Source organism: Pongo abelii, chromosome 14 (genome assembly GCF_028885655.2).
Source record: "Pongo abelii isolate AG06213 chromosome 14, NHGRI_mPonAbe1-v2.0_pri, whole genome shotgun sequence".
Lineage (NCBI taxonomy): Eukaryota > Metazoa > Chordata > Mammalia > Primates > Hominidae > Pongo > Pongo abelii.
In genome coordinates this window covers 47,189,230-47,211,314 of record NC_071999.2, presented here as the reverse complement: position 1 = coordinate 47,211,314, position 22,085 = coordinate 47,189,230, and the positions used below count along the sequence as shown (strand labels likewise).

General features: G+C 35.0%; 1 protein-coding gene across 10 annotated transcripts in view; it reads right to left on the bottom strand.

Annotated features, from left to right (window-relative positions):
- The window catches only part of DGKH (diacylglycerol kinase eta), a 204,216-nt gene that overhangs the window by 30,078 nt on the left and 152,053 nt on the right, over positions 1–22,085 (bottom strand). For 8 of the 10 annotated variants that reach the window (XM_054528957.2, XM_054528950.2, XM_054528954.2 and 5 more), the window contains 10 exons: positions 21,600–21,873; positions 20,361–20,483; positions 15,778–15,909; positions 12,114–12,231; positions 11,032–11,142; positions 10,800–10,896; positions 4,549–4,656; positions 1,724–1,837; positions 1,332–1,466; positions 39–202 (listed from right to left, as the gene is read on the bottom strand). In XM_054528957.2, coding sequence (XP_054384932.1) covers positions 39–202; positions 1,332–1,466; positions 1,724–1,837; positions 4,549–4,656; positions 10,800–10,896; positions 11,032–11,142; positions 12,114–12,231; positions 15,778–15,909; positions 20,361–20,483; positions 21,600–21,873 — 1,376 coding nt within the window. The remainder of the gene's footprint in view (positions 1–38; positions 203–1,331; positions 1,467–1,723; positions 1,838–4,548; positions 4,657–10,799; positions 10,897–11,031; positions 11,143–12,113; positions 12,232–15,777; positions 15,910–20,360; positions 20,484–21,599; positions 21,874–22,085) is intronic. The other 2 variants (XM_054528952.2, XM_063714798.1) reach the window with 1 other exon arrangement.

Sequence of the window (22,085 nt, the reverse complement as noted above, 5' to 3'; positions counted from 1 at the left end):
CAGTTCCCACAGCCTGAAAAGCCAGCAGAGCCCCCTACCTAGTAATGAGCTCCTCTGCAGCCTGGGAGCACAGCTGCATCTGCGACACCTCTTCTGTTGCCAAGTCAATGGCGTGATGGATGTACAAATGGGTTCGGAGAACTGGTTTACCAGAATCACATTTCTGCTTATCTTCCCAAGATTTCAGAGTGCTCTCAAAGGCCTATTTAAAATCAATATTGTAATGAATTGTTAGTTTAGAACTCAGAGGTCCATGTGAATGTGTACTTTAATAAAACTACAATTGCTTTTTCTCTAATGACTCCTCAAATAAATCACAAGTACAAAAAAGGCATTTCAAAGTTTTCCAATGTACTGCAACACATGAAAAGTAGTGCAGTCAATGATCATGAATACATCATTTAAAAGTTAAAAAAGAGATTTAGGTCAAGGTGGGACAATCACTTGAGGCCAGCCTAGGCAACATAGTGAGACCTCATCTCTACAAAAAAGATTTTTTTTTTTTTAATTAGCTGGGCTGAGGTAGGAGGATTGCTTGAGCCCAGGAGTTTAAGGCTGCAGTGAGCTATGATTGCAGCACTGTAGTCCAGCATGTGCAATGAAGCAGGACTGTTTCAAAACAAAAACAAAAATATTTCATGCTTCAATCTTTACTATTGCTTCAATTTATTCTTTAATCTTTACTATTTTATATATACTAGATGGGCAAATATTAGCAGTCTTCTTTGATAAAGATAGACCTTAATTAAAAACACATTCTGCGAAAGGAAAAATAATAGAGACAGTAAAAAAAAAAAAAATCAATGATTGCCAGGAGTAAGGGTGAGGGAGGGAGGGATGAATAAGTAGACCACAAGGAATTTTTAGGGTAGTGAAATAATTTTGTATGATACTGCAATGGTGGACACAAGCGATTATATCTTTGTCCAAACCCACAGATGTACAACTCAAAGAGTAACGGACACTATGGACTTTAGTTAATAATAATAATCAATCAGTATTGACTCAACAGTTGTAACAAATGTGCCACACTAATGCAAGATGTTAACAGGGGAATTTACATGTGTAGGGAAGAAGGGGGAGGAGGAAGTATATAGGAACATAATTCGAATTCTCTTTACTTTCTGCCCAATTTTTTTGTAAACCTAAAATGGCTCTAAAAATTAAACTCCCATTGAAATAAATAAATATTTGTTCATATTTCAAACCACCATGACCTAAATGTCAGATTTAAGAGACAATTTAAATGTTTTCATTTTCTATTTTTTCATAACAATTTCAGATTCTTTAAAAACCTGACAATATTCTAGAAGAATGTTTTTGTTACATACTCTGTCCCTTGTTAGCATTTGTGCTCTGTTTTTGTGCACAATTTTGATAATCCCTGGAGGCTGAACCCATGCTTCACCATCCACTTGCACTGGGACTCCTTCATCACCAAATATAGTGATTTTCACCGTACGGCACTGAAATAAAACAAATTATTTTAGAGTACGAATCATCCGGAGAAAATGACACTCAATCTTTATGCAGGCTTGAGTATTAGACTATTCTACAGAATAGAATATTATGCTTTATCACTTATAAATGACATGGTAAAAACTGATATGACAACAAAGTCAGAATATTATAGATGAATATCCAGTGTAGAGTCATTTAGAATAGATTCCCTCAACCCTCCTTAGCCCAAGAAGTGCAGTCAGGTTTGACGAGAGAAACAAACCTGGGCTATTCGATGATGCTGCAGTTTAATGACCCTTGAAACTGCCATTTGCATGCTATCAAATATTGCTACAACTTCCAGGATCTTGTCATCAAAGGATGGTGCAGCAAATATCTGAAAGGAAAAACTACATTACACTTCTACTGAATGTTTAGGTGAAGAGCACATCAAGCAATGTAAACTGCAATATATATCTACATATATTTAATATATTTAATAATTTAATATATTTAATAATATAGTTAAGTAAATATTAGGAAATAATAATCAAAGAAAAAATCTCTGAAGATGACTTCAAATAAACATAACTTTAAAAAGGGTTTTCAAACATACATGGACATACTACTCATACCTCTCATTAAACTACTCTTTGGACCAGTTAACTAATATATTTCTAAATAATTCATCTTGGAATAAAACATGTTAAATGCATGTTCATACATAATTCAAACGTGTTAATAAGATGATACATGTAAGTTTTGGAAATCTAGAAAAAACTAGAAAGGTGATATAGTGTCACAGAAAGGTGATACAGTTTCATAAGGTTAAAGCTAATGAAGATGCAAATTATGATCCAATTTACTCGATATGTTCTAAGGGAAATCTTTCAAGGTTTTACAAGCAATATACATATGTGCTTTATATTTTAATACAAAACTTTTGAGGGAACTTGATAGTATGCAAATAGAAACCTCAGAGGATAAAAATTATGCAGACTCATTTTGTCTTTACATTAGATGCATTTTCACAAAATTAATTTACTCTAAAATTTTATATGTAGGCTGTATTACCTTATCATTTTTATGCTCTCTTTTACTATATAATAAATAATATGCATCTGAAACAATTTTCAGTATAAAGTAGTATGCTAATTAAGACTTTCACTGAAAATATCAGGACACAAAAGTTGCTAACATTGATGAATTTCTTATAATTTTGTTATTATACTGCCTGAATTTAAACCCTGTCTCTGCTGTTACTAACTGGAAACTTTGTCTTAGATTCTTCTGTGGTAAAAATCAAATAAGCAATGTGGATATTAAATAATTAATGTGAAGCTCTTAGAACATTGTCGGACTACCTAGCAGGTATTCAAGGAATGTTGGCTTTATTTATCCTAATCTCACTGATTTCTCCCCTTCAAAATACTTAATAGTGACAAGCAGACAAAAGATGTTTTTATACTCGAATAGGGCTGGAATATATTTATGTCATGAAAATTACAAATACTTTCCAACTGATCTTATACTTTACTACCTGTCCATTTAAGATCTTTGAGAAAAACAGATCAGTAGGAACCATTATATCATTATATCATAAACTCAAATCAATGGATGTGACTCTTCAAATAAAGACTGTGATAACACTTCTCATTTTTACTGATATATATATATATATATATACATACTTTAATAATTGTGCCCTCTCTTTCACTCTTTTCACAACAATTACATTTGTAAGGTTGTGTTTTCTTCTTTTTTTAATATAGAAAAGTATGAAAATAAAAACAAAAATAGCCTTAAACCTGACTGCCCAAATGAGCCCTCTTGATATTTCTGAAAATAAAAAATATATACACACACAAGTTTAGAAAATTAAAAGTACTGAGGCTGGATGCAGTGGCTCATCCCTGTAATCCTAGCACTTTGGGAGGCTGAGGTGGGTGGATCACCTGAGGTCAGGAGTTCAAGACCACCCTGGCCAACATGGTGAAACCCCATCTCTACTAAAAATGCAAAAATTAGCCAGGCATGATGGTGCGTGCCTGTAGTCCCAGCTACCCAGGAGGCTGAGGCAGGGGAACTGCTTGAACCTGGGAGGCAGGGATTGCAGTGAGCCGAGATTGCACCATTGCACTCCAGTCTGAGCGACTGAGTAAGAGGAAGGAAGGAAGGAAGGAGGGAGGGAGGGAGGGAGGGAGGGAGGGAGGGAAGGAAGGAAGGAAGGAAGGAAGGAAGGAAGGAAGGAAGGAAGGAAGGAAGGAAGGAAGGAAAAGAAAATTTAAAGGACCAAAAGGTACTGTGGTAGGCAGAATAATGTCCCCTCTCTGCCCCTAAAATGTCCATGTCCTAATCCCCCAAACCCGTAAATCTGTTACCTTCCACAGCAAAAGGAACTTTGCAGATGTGATTAAATAAAGGGCCTGGAGATGGGGATGATCCTGGGTGATCTAGGTGGGCCCAATGTAATCACAGTGGTCATTAAAAGTGGAAGAGGGAGCAGCAGAGATCAGAGAGATGCCATGTGAGAAGGATTCAACCTGCCTTTGCTGGCTTTGAAGATGGAGAGGAATGTGGGCAGCCTCTAGATGCTCCAAAGACAGGGAAATAGAGTCTCCCTTAGAGCCTCCGGAAGGCAACAGCCCAGCTGACACCTTGATTTCAGCCCAGTAAGACTGTGCCAGTCTCCCGTCATATACAACTGTAAGATGATAAATGTGTTTGAGGTGGCTAAATTTGTGTTAACTTGTTATAGCACCAATAGAAAATAGATGCAGGTATAAAATTAAAAAGTAAAATCTTCCCTTCCTTATTTCATAAACCTACTTTCCAAAAGCAGATCCATTATTTAATGTTCATCCAGAAAATTGTGACATACATCCCAAGATACGGATATCTGTGTCTTCAACATGAGAAAAGTTAGAGTACATCCACAAGAGACTGTTACAATAAAATCTTAAATAAATCTATTCCATGCCTCACTTTCCCAATGCAAAATATTTAACATGAAATTTAACTACTATTTCACAGCCCATTTACAAAAGCAAATTATTCCAGTGATATAATTATTTTTGAGGAAACAAACTATTTACTCCTATTACTTACATCATCCTCTTTAGTTCCACCCCAAAAGTTAGTGCCTCCAGCATAGCTGGGAATGTTCAACACGGCTATGCCTTGCAAGCTGGGAAGAGGAATATACTGCCCATCGCACTGTAAGGTAAAAAAAAAAAGTAGAGATTAGATAAAAAGAGCAGAACCACTAGTTTGGAAGATACTAAAACACTAAAGATGAAGGACAATGGAGCAGAGTGTGTTGGTAATGTCTGCTCTCTATACGTTACCAAATCATTTATCTTATTTTTTTAATTAAAAAAATGTGAAGTATAAATAACTATAGCAGAAGTTATTACAAAAAACTGATTTTTTAAAAAATGTTTTACCTCTTTCCTTCAAAACCATGCAGTCCTTTTCTCGAGTCATTTTCAGGCCTCTTATGTACTTTCACCTGCAATGTTGTCCTCTATGTATTTATTTTAAGCATCTTTTTGAAAGCAGGCTGGGTAAGAGCAAGTGGAGCCTAACCATCTCACTTAGCCCCTCTCACAGTCCCTGGTACATTGCTGGGGCTCTACAACCACCTGGGGACTGGTGAAACTCAAAGCTGAGTACTTCAAGTAGTCAGAACCAAAGTCAAGCAAAAATTTATGCATCTCAGAAAGCTCCTTGCAGTCCTTACTTTTTCATGAAGCACTTAAATGAAAAGTAAATTACCATGTAAATGGAAAAAAAGGATATGGTTGGTGAAGGGATGTGAATAAATTCTTACTGAGTAGAAGCAGAACTGTTGCCTTCTCTCATAAATGTTGTTTCTTAATTAATTTCAATTAATGCTGTTTATTCTATTAACTCTTAAATAAAGCCTAGTTAGCTATTAAGGAAACAGTTATGAAACTAATTTTTTAAAAATTACTCAAGTAAAATGATCACAATTATGTTACATACATTTTATGATCATACTTATTATTTTAATTAACATTTAAAGCAAACCACTTAACATTTTTCTAAGTGAATATTTAAATCCAATGGAAATGTTTAAGCCTTCATTTTAAAAGAGAAGAGCTTGCAGATGTCACACCTAAAATGGATGCTATATTTTCATTAAATAATTCTTATCTTAAAAATAATTAACATAGCTTCTTAAAAATTACACTTTAATGCCCAATAAAAATGATTTCCAACAGAAAGAAATAAACTGTATTTCTGAGACAGTGAGAGAATAATTTGTTCTAGGGTAGAAACCAAGGTGAGGGAAAGAGTTTCTGTAATGGGACATCTCATTAAAAAGAGTATTAAGTCCTACTGGTCTAGGACGGTTTGGGTTTAGCGAAGATGGAAGGAAAAGGTCTCAATGTCAAGAGTACCAATATTTTCTTTAATGTCTATTCAGTAGTGAGGTTCTGATTCTCCAAGTTAGCTCCCTAAACTGGTGAAAATCCAGGGCAGAGACCAGCAAACACTTGGAAATTGTTACAGCTGGTCCAAGACGACCCCGTAAGGGACTTCTCTGCTCTGTGAATCTGAGAACGGGAAAGAATAAGAGCTTAATAAGGGTGCATAGGAGGTTAATCTCATCCCTAAGTACTGCAAAAAATGTTCACCACCAGAATCACACAGAAGCTTGTGTTTGCTAATTCAGCCAAAGTCAGTTCTTGGGAAGACCTCAGGGTTATTGGCTGATTGGAATGCTGTAATGGATGAAGGCCAGGATTGGCGATTTACCTTCACAGGCATGTTTCACAATTCCTTTTTTTCTTTTTCATGAAAACACAGTGTTAACCATTAGCAGGTTCAGCTTTTCACATTCAAAGGTCCATGCACCTGGGGGTGTGTCTGGCACATAATTGGTGCTCAATGTATATTTGTTCAATGAATAAATATGAAATACTTAACAGAATAATAAACTTTTTCTCAACCCAATACATTAAACAGATATCTTTATGTGCTTTAGAAAAAGCTGCTTTAAATCATATGACTAACAAAGGAAATGGGGAAAAATACTATGTCTGTAAATATAAAAGAAATATTTTAAAAAGATTTTCCAAATGGATGCACTTTATTTGCAAACATGGTATGGAAAATGATGAACATTTTCAGAAAGAAGTCCCATGTGCGGTGCTGAAGTGAACATATATATATTAAGCAACACACCTAAATCTAAATGCTTAATGTCCATTTCATAGACCCTCATAGGAAAAATACGAGGAATACAGATTCAACAAATTAACAAATTCACATGATTTAAAAGTTTCTCATATCCAGGAAAAACTTCAGGAGTGTTAAATTTTTAAAAATATTTCAAAAATATTTCCAATAGCCCCACATATCCTTTATTTTTATTTATTTATTCTTTTTGAGAGATGTGCTCTTGCTCTGTCGCTCAGCATAGAATGTGGTGGTGCCATCACAGCTTACTGCAGTCTTGAACTCCTGGGCTCAAGCGATCCTCCTGCCTCAGGCTTCCAAGTAGCTGGGATTATACGTGCACACCACCAGAGCTGGCTCCCTAGCCATCCCATGTTTCTATTTGTGGTTCATGATGTTGCAAAATGCTACAAAACTGCAGCTATATATATTTTTCTCATTAGTGTTTGTTTTCTCTGCTCCTTTCACCAGACAATCTGATATGAAGGGAAGATGGTGGAGCTGGATTGAGTTCTGTCACAGTATTTGGGTAAGTCCCTTAAGCTTTCAGAGCTTCACTTTGCTCATCTGTAAACTGGGCTAACAATTCTTAGCACACAGTGAGGCCAAAGAGATAAGGTAAAGAAAAGCACCTAGAACACATGTGGGAAGCCAGTAAATTTCCTTCGTCAGTTATAATTACAAATTGCCTTGTGGAAAAAACACTGGATTTGAAATGTTGGCTCTTCCAATTATCAGCTGTTTGAACTTAAGCAATGCCTTCACTTTTCTGAACTGAATAATAATACCTACCTCATGAGTTGTTAAGAATTAAAGGTGGTATGTAGAAGGCATACAGTAAACTTCATTCAAAATGATTTAAAAAGTAGTTACAACTAGTTATTACTGAAATGAATTAAACAAATACAGAAATTACTATTAATATAATAAACTAAATTTATTTTGTTTTTTAAAAAGATACAGATTACAGGAAGATTTGAAATAACTAAAAATGTGAATTAAACAACTATTTGTTCTCAATCACATATTTCATTATAGCCTACAGATGAAGACTGTTTTTTAAAGTTATTTGTTTTTCTTCATGTATCTTAGTTCTTACAGAAGTTGAAATGATATATAATTATTATTTCATTTAATAAATAGAACAGGCTGCTTAACCCATGTAAATTAGGTATATTATGGGCAAAAAAGTCATCCTTCTTACAAAAAATGTTTGAAATTTTAATACAATTCTTCCATTTACATGTGAAAGGTGTTTCTACTCTAAAAGTAGCAAAATATGATACTGTGATGTTATTTACATTTCTGGAATTCCCATCATTGTAAAAAGGATTCTAAATCTCACTCCAAGTTTCTGAAAGTTGAGTATATACCAGAATCACTGATAATGTGGCTTGGGAAACAAAGTTTGCATTTGTACAGTTCTTTTCCATTTACACTGTGATTTACAGTACCTTAGGCTCATTTATTTATGATTTGCACAAAATCATTATTTTATCAATTTCGTATATAGGGAAACCAAGGTCAAAGTCTTTGTTCTGCACAAATTTAAAGTTAGGACATGAAGTCAGCCTCGTTCCATACCAACAACATAACGCGGAGGGAAAACTTATCTGAGGAAAAAGGTAAGAGTAAAAAGCTAAAAAGGAAGGCCACTGGTGAAGGCATCTCTCTGGAAAGAGCCTCCCAAGGTGTGGGTCTCTCTTTTCCACCTTTATCCCGAGTGAACCACCATCAGATAAATGAATTTTTACACAACGGCCTTCCATTGTCTTTAGAAGTAGAATATATCTTTTTGGTTTACTTTATTGTTATTATTTTTTGTTAATGATGGCAAAGATGCTCTACTTTTTCTACTTCATTTTTATGTATATTAACATGTTTTCATTTATCTTGTTTTACTCATTTTATTTTCCTTTTTTATCATTTAACATATACATCTATATCAAGTGTTCTTAACTTAAGGTTCAGAAACCAGGAGTCCATGGATAGATTCAGGTGATTTGTTAACTTCATGATAAAAATCTGTATCTTTATGTTCACTAACCTATGAAGTTTAGCATTGCCCTCAATTATAAATATAGGGGAAAAAAGGCATTAGTAACACCCGTGATTTCATCATCAATAGAAATGAGACATTTTTATATTACATTATAGATGTTTCAGATATCTTGTATATAAGTTCATCATCACTTTGAAGTTATGGTATTTATTAGACATGCCATTAGATTTTTATTCGATACAGTAACGATGAAACACATATATTACTCTTTAGCAACATAAAAATATGTTGTCAGTTTATTTTAATCTTATTGGTAAGTCTTCTTTTGTAAGTCTGTATTTCATATAACGCATTTGAAAACAATATTCTGAGAAGGGGTCTTTATTTTCACCAGAATGCCAAAGGTGTCTACAACTCAAAAAAGATTAAGAACCTTTTGAAAAGAAGAGTACAAAGCAGCTGTGTAAATAAGATATCTTGTTCAAAATTTGGAACACCAGTACAAGAGGTTACTAATCCTATTTCTGAAGAGCTGAGGTTCTTCCAGGAACTAAGACCATCCAGCCATTCAGATCCAGCCAGTTTTTCAACCCTTAAAGATAGCTGGCTATGCTTGATCACAGCACTTAATAAATTGTGCTAAAGTGATCATTTACCCATCCATTTCACCCTCAAAACAGGACCAGTACTGAGCTAAACACTAGGGATAACAAAGATAAAAACAACTTCCTATGTGTCCTTGGGTGTGGCCAAACTGGGCGCGGTGGCGCACACCAGTAATCCCAGCACTTTGGAAGTCCGAGGCGGGCAGACCGTGAGGTCAAGAGATGGAAACCATCCTGGCCAACATGGTGAAACCCCATCTATACTGAAAATACAAAAATTAGCTGGGCGTCATGGCGCGCGCCTGTAGTTCCAGCTACTTGGAAGGCTGAGGCAGGAGAATTGCTTGAACCCAGGAGGCGGAGGTTGTAGTGAGCCGAGATCGCACCACTACACTGCAGCGTGGTCGACAGAGCGAGACTCCATCTCAAATAAATAAATAAATAAATAAATAAATAAATAAATAAATAAAAAGAGTGTGGCCAACCGGGGTATATGAAGAAGAAAAGGAATGATTACATGATTAGGAGAGCACCTAAGCTGACCTGGGCATGGGGTGTCAAGGATAGCATTTACAAAATGTGAACCTTCCTGATTTTGTACCTTTTTATCCAGTAAGTCGATCTTAATTTTATAAGCAATAATAAATCAAACCAGCTGATCATACAGTTGTATGTTTAGAGTGGAAAGTATAATAGGCTCATCTTTACTAGGAAATATAGTTGTTAAAGAATGAGCTAGACACCTCTTTAGTCCACATTCCAGTGTTTGGATAATACCCCAAATAATAATGCTCTGTTTATTTTGTTGAGCTGTAGAATTAAGATTTTATAATTTTCTATATGTATGATATGCTTTAATTAAAAATATATAGTCATAAAAAGATACAAGATAGGAAAGACATGCCCATCAGCATAAACAGTGAGTCCTGGATCAAAGGAAAAATAAAATAAAATTCACAGAAATTAATAGTCTTTTCAGAGCTATATCCTCAGCCTTGTTGTTTCTGTTGTTGGAGGAAATAACTTTTTCTGTCTTTAATTTCCTATTTAAATTAGTAAAAAACAGTAAAACATTTAAATGCTCAAAATCTCTTTTAATTTTACTTACTTGTTGTTAGAAATAATTGGAGCAAAAAATAAACGTATATTTAAATTAAAAGATTCTATTTACTTCAAATGTTATTTTCAGGGATTTGCAAAACTTTTGTTATTAGAGAATTGGGCCAGAATTTGGAAGCTTAAATGAGAAAATCCATTAAAAACCCTCTCCTATAAATGTGCTCCCTTGGCTCCACTTTTACATGGGGCACCACAACTCCAGAGTAGCCCCAATTTCAGGAGCTAATGATGATGATAATTAAGTGTGTCATTCATATCCTGTGTATATACTTCCTTTAGTACAAAGTTGATAATCACATTCATTTTTCCCCTTGAATATTTATTTAATCGCTAATCAAAACGCATTTAGGTCAAATTAGCTCCAAAACGATATTATTTTTTTAAGTAAGATAATATGAAATATCTTTACTTTAAGATGAACTTACCTCAAGTTGAACCCTTTGTTCTAAATTCTTGTATGATCTCTGTAATAACTCCCGGGTTCCAAGGACTCCATACCACATCAAGTTTTTAGTTCGGCTCCTGAAAATAAATATTGGCAGGCAATTTCAGGAAATTTTACTTATTTACTCCTTAAAGGCAGAGCAAGCAAAAGACATAATAAATGAAGAAAAAATTGCCTTTGTGTAATAGCATTATTACTTTTACTAAAATTACCTGCATTTTTCAGGGTGCTCCTCTCTTTTATTATTAAATTCTAATGAAATTTTTGCATCTAATCCAATCCCAAAGTAATTGTTCATGACACATTTTTCTGAATATCCATCTCTATGATCATAGGGAAAAGTACATCAAAGTCAATTTCAGATTCATTACAACAATTGCAATTTGTACACAAGATAGTACTTAAAACTATTTAAGCTTCCATTTCTTAGAGCAGATTGTAAAACTTAGCACTAATCACTTCCTATTCCTATGCCATATGTACAACCACAGGACATGTGTACAATTTCTGGTACATGTGACATAAAGGGATGGTGAGCAAGGCAAAACAGACACACAGTTATGGTGTGATTTTCTCTAACTAACAAAATCTTAGTTCTATTTCTACATAAGTTCCTCACTACACAGAAAAATACAGGTGATTATGGGAAGGCCTTACAGTCAGGTGCCAATTCTCTCTCTCTCTTTTTTATCATTAGAAAGTCTCCTCCATTTCTACACTTAACAATGGACAAATATTTATTGAGCAAAAAAGTACTAGATCCAATCCATTCTTCCAGGCGTTTTGGAACATTTAAAATATGGTACTGTCCTTGAGGAATGTCATTACAGAAATGATATAACAAGAGCAAAATTTAAAAAGGAAGTAAAAGAAAGTATATCTTGAACTGCCAAAAAATTGTAGGAGTCTTAAGAAGGGAAGAGACCAGTGTGGGCCAAAAGATTCCCAAAATAAGTAAACCTAGAAGCTGACGTGGAAAGATGACAGATCTGGCAAGACTGAGAAGAAAGGAGGTAAAGGGAATAGCATCAGTTCTATTTATTGGTGCCTTTCTTTGCCAGAGGGTTGCTCTAAGAGAGAACGGGCTGGAAAAGGACCTACCTCAGGGACAGATCATGGAGACCACTGAATTTTAAAGGACTCAATGTGCTTGGCATTATCAACTTTTGTAATTTTCTGATCATCCTTTTCTACATGGGACCATATTTATTGTAATACATTTAAAATGTTACAGTTCATGTTGGAAAAAAATAAGAAAAACCCAAACAAAATATTTGCAAAAGCATTTTCTTACACGGAATCTGGATCTGGATCAATAAACGGCGTGGCACCAAAAGGATCAATGTTTGCCAGTAACATTTTGTTGATAATCGAACTCCCAGCAATTGAGGCAGCCAGTCCTGCTCTTAAACCTGGACAGAAAAACAAACACATATGGGATCTCATGTTAAGAAAAAACACAGAAAGAACCAGTCCATCCAGGCCTAATATCAAATATCTTACTTTTAAAAGCAAGGTTTTCAGTGCCTACTCTTCTCATTAATGAAAATTAAGAACAATGACATTTGTGAGTACAAGGCTTTTGACACTTCCAAGGATCTATATGTTATCATAAAGAATTAAGGAGAGGAGGACCTAAATAGGAATGGCTTTGTGACATTTTCACATTTACCATCCCAATAATTCTACAACAAATAATTCTATAACAAATACATTTTACTTCCTTTGTTATAGCAAAGATGGTATTAAGTCTGTAAGGAATTTACAGTAAAGGCGGAATTACCCAAAATGTCATGGAGTTATCACTTCCATATTCTCAAATCATAGACAATGATACTTAATTTAAAATATTAAGAGATGTATCAAGGTGAAAACTCAGTGTTCGTTTTAAGAATAAGTAGTAAAGTATTAAATGTAGGTATCTGTCAATTTTAGAAGAATATAGTATTAAATATAAAAAATTAAGCCTCTTACCTCAAATTCATTTCAACATGCTTTCCAACTAGTTTTCTAACTGTTACAATATTCAAAGCTAATGAATTTTATGATTTACTCAACCCAGTATGAAAGCTAGAAGCACTGAAGTCTGGAGAGGAGACAAACTAATAGGAACTTACAAGAACAAGGGAAACACGAGGAAATTAGAAAAACAAGTTCTTTCTTTTTATTTTTTTTTTAGAGATGAGTCTCACTCTGTCACCTAGGCTGGAGTGCAATGGTGTGATCACAGCTCACTGCAGCCTCGATCTCCCGGGGTTCAAGTGATCCTCCCACCTCAGTCTCCCAAGTAGCTGGAACTACAGGCATGTGCCACCATGCCCAGCAATTCCTTTTTTTAGCAAGCATTCCTTTCCTCAGCACTATGCTCCTTAGGGAATTATTATTATTCATTATTTTAATGTTTAGGCAATTATCAAATACAATGAATTTTGTTCTTTCGTTTAATGTCATAGTTTTGAATATACTGTGGCATACTTGTTTATGCCAATTTCCTTTATGTCTAAACAAGTAAATGAATGAAGAAAACAAATTTAGTAAGCATAAAGAACAGTTTGGAGAGGGGAGAGCCACACTCCAGCTGCTCTAGAGGGAAGTGTTAATATTTTCTTTCTTTCTTTGTTTTTTTTTTTTTGTTTGTTGTTGTTGAGATAGAGCCTCACTCTGTTGCCCAGGCTGGAGTATAGTAGCATGATCTCAGATCACTGCAACCTCCGCCTCTCGGGTTCAAGAGATTCTCCTGCCTCAGTCTCCCAAGTAGCTGGGATTAAAGGGGTGAGCCAGCATGCCTGGCTAATTTTTGTATTTTTAGTAGAGACGGGGTTTCACCATGTTAGCCAGGTCTCAAACTCCTGACCTCAGGTGATTCGCCTGCCAGGTCTCAAACTCCTGACCTCAGGTGATTCGCCTGCCTCAGCCTCCCAAAATGCTGGGATTACAGGCGTGAGCCACCGCGCTCAGCCAAGTGTTAATATTTTCTAAGATGTTTTAGGGTTAGCCATATTCCTTTCAGCTTTATTCCAGAGGGGTTATCCCAAGGTTCCTAGTTGGAACAGGAACACAGCATTTAAACCTGAAGGCCTTTCCAGAACCAGTTTGTTCCAGATTGATCTTTCTTTTTGTCTTTTAATATTTCTATTCTGATACAACTGATATATTATAAAATTAACCCTTTAAAGTTTTTAGATAATTCAGTTGTTTGTAATATATACACAAAGTTGTGCAACCATCACTATTAATTCTAAAACCTTTTCGTTACCCTGCAAAGCAATGGTGTACCCACTGGCTGTCATTTTCCATTCCATCGATCACCTCACCTCCAGTTCCTTGGGAACCACTGTCTACTTTCTGTCTCTATGGGTTATGACTATTCTGTGCATTTCATATAAATGCAGTCATGTTACATTTGGCTTTTATGTTCATTTTCCATAGTGTTTCTATATAGCATGTACCAGTGCTTCATTCTTTTTAATGGGTAGATAATATTCCATTGTATGAATATATTGCTTTCGTATATAAACATCAGTTTTGTATATAATCATCAGTTTTGTATATAAACATCAACAGATGGATGTTTGGGTTGCTTCCACTTTGGGGCTATTGTGAATGCTGCTATAAATAGTCATGCACAAGTTTTTGTGTAGACATGTATTTTCAATTCTCTTGGGTGTATACCTAGTAGTAAAATTGCTGGGTCACATGTAAACTCTATGTTTAACTTTTTGGGGAATTGTGAAACTATTCTTAAAATGGCTGCACCATTTTACATTCCTACCACCAGTGCATGAAGTTCTAATTTCTTCACATCTTTGCCAATATTTGTTATCATCTGTCTATTTTGATCACAGTCATCCTAGTGGCATAAGGGAGCACTCATTATGGTTTTAATTTGCATTCCCCTGGTGACTAATGATGTTGAGCATCCTTTTCATGTATTTATTGGCTATTTGTGTACTTTCTTTGGGAAAATGTCTATTTAGATTCCTTTCTCATTTTAAAAGTGAGATATTTACCTTTTTATTGTTGAATTTTAAGGGTTCTTTATATGTTCTGGATACTACTCCTTTATCAGATATATTATTTGTAAATTCTTAAATTGTCATTTCACTTTCTCGATAGTGTCCTTTGAATCACAAAACTATTAATTTTGGTAAAGTCCAATTTATTTGTCTTTTGTGGCGTGTGCTTGTCATATCTAAGAAATCATTGCCTAATCCAAAATCATGAATAATTTACATCAATGTTGTCTAAAAATGACTACAGAGAGACTTATGGCTTAAAACCAAAAGGATTCAGCAGAATCCTGACTAAAAAAACACCAAAAGGAAAGCTTAAGAAGTAGTAGAACATAATAAGTTCAGACTTACTTTGGGAACTTAGTAAATGCAGATTCCTGGACTCCACTCTAGAACTACTGAATCATCATTTCTGAGGGCACGGCCCAGAAACATGTGTTTGTTTGTTTGTTTGTTTTCTGAGATGGAGTCTCACTCTGTCTCCCAGGCTGGAGTGCAGTGGCGCGATCTCAGCTTACTGCACCCTCCGCCTCCCAAGTTCAAGCAATTCTCGGGCCTCAGCCTCCTGAGTAGCTAACATTACAGGGGTGCGCCACTACATCTGGCTAATTTTTTTGTATTTTTAGTAGAGACAGGGCTTCACCGTGTTGGCCAGGCTTGTCTCGAACTCCTGACCTTGTGATCTGCCCATCTTGGCCTCCCAAAGTGCTGCAATTACAGGTGTGAGCCACTGCGCCTGGCCGAAACAGGTGTTTTAATACTTTCTAGGCAACTGTTATCCAGGGAAGAATCTAAGGGCCTGGATTCTGACTGAAAGCATAACAAGAACATTCTACTAAAAGAACATTTATCTTTAAGAACATGTTTCCACAGTAATGGAAATAAATACTTATATCTTTTCACAGAAATACTGAAAAATACACGATGTTTCAGAATCTGTACTACCTGGGCAGATTATTCTGGTATTGAGCACAGGGAGGTTTTCTTTGCTGGCTGCCACAGCTGGACCAGGGACAGAATCAGTTTGGGAATGGCCATAACTTGCCCGGGCATCTGGAGACCGAGGTGCAGTTTTAACTGTTGGCAAAAAGTCCAGATTAAAAAGAGATAATGATAAAGCTATAAAAATAAGCACGTTCCTATAAATTTAAAACATAAAATAATGTTTAAATCAATCAGTAGAAATGAAAATATTATGCATAGCTATTGTTTACATTTTCTTGAGACTTACATGGAGGGAATCAGAAGTCTTGATTCCTCACCTCAAATCGACGAATATCAGTAGAAAATACATGTCTACCATAATTAAAGGTCACTAATACTCATAATTTGAATATGATCAATGCACACTTAAAGATAAATGAAACTTTTGAAGTCTGATTATTTTTGAAAATGAAACATATGTGTTATAATGCACACTACCCATGTAATCCTTGTCTCATAAATATCAAGTGAATGATCAAATTTAATTAATGTAATTCCCAGAGCAAACACGTGAAACATGATTTAACACTGTCTTCAATAAATGGAAGAGGCCAGGTGTGGTGGCTCATGCCTGTAATTCCAGAGCTTTGGGAGGCTGAGGCAGGAGGATCACTTGAGGTCAGGAATTGAAGACCAGACTGGGCAACATAGCGAGACCCTGTCTCTATAAAAATGTTAGCCAGGCATGGTGGCATGCACCTGTAGTCCCTGCTACTTGGGAGGCTGAGGCTGGAGGATCACATGAGCCCAGGAGTTTGAGGTTGCAGTGAGCTATGATCACATCACTGTACTCTAGCCTGGGTGACAGAGTAAGACTCTGTCTCACACATAAACGAATAAATGGAAGAAAAATAGCATCTATCTTCAAGTGAAATGAACATATTTTTCCTGTACTTCTCAATTATTTATTCAAAATGATGATTTGCCCAAACAGTTCTATCATATTCTTGTAAAAGCTCAATACATTTAAAAAATTATTCTAAAACATAATTACTCTCAAAGTAAACAACAAAAAGAAAGATTTAACTCTAAACTGAGGCAAGTTAATGCAGAGTAAATTGTACCTTTAACCAATTTAGGAGTTACTGGTAGGTATTTTTAAGAAACGGTAATTCTCAAACTCAATTTTAAAATACTCTAAAACTTAATTATCTTCACTCTCCCTAAAACTAATTATAAGCTAACTATATTCATTTTACACTCTATTGTCTCATTCAAAAACAGTCCCATTGCACTAAAGTAACAGAACAGCCACCCCTTTTTTAAATAGATAGGACTCCTGGGCTAATTTCTCATAAAAACAACTTTTTGATGTTCAACTCTGACAAAAAGCGGAGAGCGTACTAATGACTAAGTCTGATGTTCCATTACAAGTAACTAAATTAATGTTTTCTGGTTCTTCTTAAATAAATAATCTCATCAATCATATTAATATACTGTATTTCTCACATCTCAGACATATGAATTATTACATGATGATACAATAAATGTGCCTCAAAAAGTAGTATTTCATATACTTCTACTTCCACTATTGCTACTGATTTCCAACAAGTTAGATTACTAGCCAAAATAAAGACCAAATGCTGTACCATTAAAGACTTTTCTAAATCTCTATTTCAATATCAACATTTACAGCACTATATTTGTATTTTTTAGTTTCCTTTACAGGCCACAACGGAAGTGTCAAGTTTAAGAGTATGGTAAGGTGGGATGATAGCCAGTTGGAAAACCATTAAATAAGCTTTGACAAACCAATCCTCCTAACAGCCATCATCTTAGGAGGAATTATCAGTGTATAGTATGGATGCCATTGTCATCTCTGCTGTAATCAACACTTTCTAATAGATGAAAACATCTAAGGCCTGCTTATCAAATTCACAGATGAAATAAACTTAAGATGATAGAATCAAGCTTCAAAAGAGCTTCACAGGATGAAATAATAGATCTAAATAAAAAAGATAAAAGTTCATTGGGATGAGTGTAAACTACTATAATTAGGTTTTAAAAAAGAGAAGTCTTGAGTAGTCTTTGTAACATCAAAAATGCCCTTAATGAGTAGTGTATGGGTACCAATGTGCTAATACACCACAGAAAATATCTGAAGAATTTTGTTTAAAATGGTACATCACATTTTAAGATAAACATTGACCAAATGGGTGCAACCAAGAAAACAAAAGGTTTAAAATCATCAATTTAAAAACTGGTAGAGAAACTTCAGGGCAGATCATCTGGAAGAGAAGACGTAAGGTGAGAGAAGGTCTGATCCCACCAAAGCTGTTTTCAGTATCATTTAAGGGCTGCCACATGAAGAACAAGAAGAAGAAAAAAGGAAGAAGAAAGAAGGAAGAGAAGAAGAAGAAAGAAGAAAGAAGAAGAAGAAGAAGAAGAAGAAGAGAAGAAGAGAAGAAGAGGAAGAAGAAGAAGAAGAAGAGGAAGAAGAAGAAGAGAAAAGAGGAAGAAGAAGAGGAGGAAGAGGAAGAGGAAAAAGAAGAAGGAGGAGGAGGAGGAAGGAAGGAGGAGGAGGAGGAGGAAGAGGAGAAATAGCTCCAGAGGCAGAGTCCTCTTTGATACAGTGAAATGTATACAAAATTGCTCCTTAAACTAACCATAAACACTACATAAAGGCCAGTAGTTGTTACTGTCAAACTATCATTCATAAAACCTAATAATTACTGTAATCATGGGTAGAAATTTAGGGGAGAAAATAGAAAGCTCAATATAAAGAATGACTTTCTAACAATTAGAGCTGACCATAAGAGTGAGATGTATTGAAAGTGAGTGGTCCTAAGGCTCGTGGCCATCTGCTTCAAGGGTCCTAGAACATGCCTGCGTTGGGTTATACGCTGAACATCTGAGGTCCATGAGGTCTGATTTCAAAGTTTTTAAGAGTCTCAAGTACAATGAAATATTCTCTCACAGTTAATGTAATTAGTGGCAGCAGCAGCAGCAGTAGTAGCAATAAAAATAACAACAATAAAGATGACAGTGAACACTCAGGCAGCACTATCTACCAGACACTATTCTAGGCACTTTACGTATAGTAACTTTTCAACCTTCGCAACAACCCAATGAAGTAGGTAGATTATTATCCTCATATTAGAAATGAGAAAACCAAAGAGAGGTTAAGAAATTTGCCCAAGTTTATATGTAGTGAAAGTAAAAGCAAAAATTTAATGATTGCAAACATTTTTAAAAATTTTTCGAGAATAAGATAAAAACAGGTTTTTAAATTTAAAGTAACTTTATCAATTACCCTTTCTTTTACTTATTAAGTTTACATTTTACTTATTTAGCTTCATATGAAAGCTAGAATAAATTTAGCAACAACATATTAATAAACCTACCATCTAATTTTTTTCATAGTTAACAAGAGATGTTTCAAACATGTAAAATTTAAAATGTACTCACTACTACTAGTCCCGTGGAAAATCGGCCATAAACATGGGGAATGAAAGGTCTTCATCATGCCATAGCTCAAGCAGAAAATGTTAATCTGATATGGTCAGCTCCCCAAAAATTTTATTTTTTTTCATTGTATGAAGACAATTTCTTTTTTTATAATTTCAACTTTTATTTTAGATTCAGAGGGACATGTGCAGGTTTATTATCTGAGTATATCGAGTGATGCGGAGGTTTGGGGTACAATTGGTATCATCACCCAGGTACAGAGCATAGGACCCATTAGTTAGCTTTTCTACCATTCCTACCCTCCCACTTCTAGTAGTCCCCAATGTCTATTGTCTATTGTCCCCAATGACTGCAAACAATTCTGATATAATTGTGCTGACTTTTCATAAGTGCCATGTATTTATTTTCATATTGTCTCATCTTCATTAATAGTTTAATTTCTGCTTTGTTTTATTCCAGTAGGTTAGAAACTTTTCCCTTAGGCAATACACAATATTAAAAGTATAAATTCATTTTTAAAAAAATCTAAAAGGTAGAAAGATATTTAACATTCTTCAGGCAATTACATATTCATTTCCTTACCAAAATAATTTTGACAAAGCAAGGGCTGTAATTAGAAGTCCTGTGATTTTAAAGCTTGCTTTAAAGTCCTATGATTTTGAAGCTTAATAAGGACTATCAACCCAGAAGGTTGATCGACGGAACTTAAGGGACTGCTGAATCACTTAAATGCCAAATTTTGTGCATTTGGAGCGTTAGGAGAGCTGCAGCTTTCTTATAATTCTCAAAGAAATCTGTGAGCTATAATAGTTTCAGATCAGATGATTTAGGTGTTTCTTTCCTCTTTCCTCAGGAAAACCAACATATTTAATCATCCTTAGTCCTATAATCCTTAGTTTATTGTTATAATCTCTAGATTACATGATAAGAGAGGGATGTGAGAGTACTGGACAATAGTCTAGGTGTTATCTTTATTGTTTTATTATTCATGAATATTTATCTAAGCTTTAACTTCCAAAAAGCCTTTTCAAAAATAAAAATACAAATAGTTTTTTCAAACTGATCAGCCTTTTGAAAACTAAAAGCAAAATCACATTTTATTTAATTCCAAAATAATTTTTTCCCAGTTTCCTCACCAGTTAATGATTCTTTGGCACCATCATCTTTAGCTTCCTCCTTAGATTCATCTGTTTCTGTGCTGTCATAATCAGAGGACTGATTAGCTGGTTCACAGGGGTGAACTGTCGAGTCATCCATAACTTCAGGTAGTAAGAAGATAAATAGTTTGGATAAGTAAAAATAAAGCCCATTAATATTAAGATATGCTCAGGAATGGCAAATTGAAACATATGCCAAAAGAAATTCCAGATTCACAAATAAACACTATTTAGCAATGAACTTGGGGTTGATGTCTGAAGAACTAAAGATTAAAAACTAAAGTTGCTAAAATTATATTTTTATCAGAATAAAAAAGTAAAGTATAAGAATTTTAGAGAATGAAATACAATTACAAGTTACAATCTATAAAGGGGTTTTTGAACATTAATTATTCATACTAAAATTAACATTTAGACTATAGCTAAAATTCTGAGAATTATTAATATACACATTAATTAATAAGGCAGAGCTTTTATAAGCCCTTAATAAAGCAACATAAACATTTGGGAAATTAATGTTAAGAAAATATTTTCTGGCAGGTTGCAGTGGTTCACGCCTGTAATCCCAGCACTTCGGGAGGCTGAGGTGGGTGAATCACTTGAGCCCAGGAGTTTGAGATCAGCCTGGGCAACGTGGTGAAATCCCATCTCCACCAAAACTACAAAAAATTAGCTGGGTATGGTGGTGCACATCTGTGGTCCCAGCTACTCGGGAGGCTGAGGGAGGAGGATAGCTTGAGCCTGGGAGGTGGACGTTGCAGTGAGCTGAGATCACAGATAGCTGGAGTACAGATAGCTGAGCCACTGTACTCCAGCTTGGGCAACAGAGTGAGACCCTGTCTCAAAAAAATTTTTTTTCTATATTTTCAAAGTAGTTTATAGGTTTGATTTTCTTCAAGAATTCAACAGATTCCAATTAAGTAAACTATATCTAAAATTTTTTAAATGTCATTTAAACTAGTTTTGTATTTTAGGTAGACATGTTTCCATTTAACTTATTTCTGATATTTTATTTTATTCCTCACTAATATGCTGATTCTTACTACTACTATAACAATATATAAGACTATGTACAAGTTTTCTTATGACTTTATCTTCTATCTTGCCTTAAAAATTTTATTTTTAAAAAGTGTGTCCAATCTGACCACTATGAAAACTCCATTATGCTTGCAGTAGAAATGCTGCCAACTTCTTCCAAAGCTAAATGTTAATGTGTACCTTTTCCGGCTTCCTCAATGACTTGCCTCACTGCTTTCTTTAAACTATTTGCCCGCAACATGATTTCCCTTGGTTTGACAGCTTTCTGGGAGGAAGGTTTTGTAACGTCATCCACGAGCTGTTCTTTGCTTTCACCCAGGGACTCTTCACTGGACGATTCCACAGCATCTTCTTCCACAATGAGAGGGCTGAGGCCAGGGAGAACAGGCGCAGCCTGGGAATCTGTGTGCAAAGCCTGCAGCAGTTGTTCGAGCTTCTCATTTAGGACTGAACACTGAGAGGAAAATACGGCAATGAGAAAAATATTCAAAAAGAATCAAGATCAGCAGACAAAGTACAAGAAATTTTTATAGAGATGTTTTGAAAGTTTAATCACTAGAGAGAAAAACACTAAAATTCCCACCTTTAATTTTGTAGATGTTCTGGTTCTGGAAGCAGCTAATTTTAAAATCTCCATTCAATGGAGATAGACAATTATAATTTAAA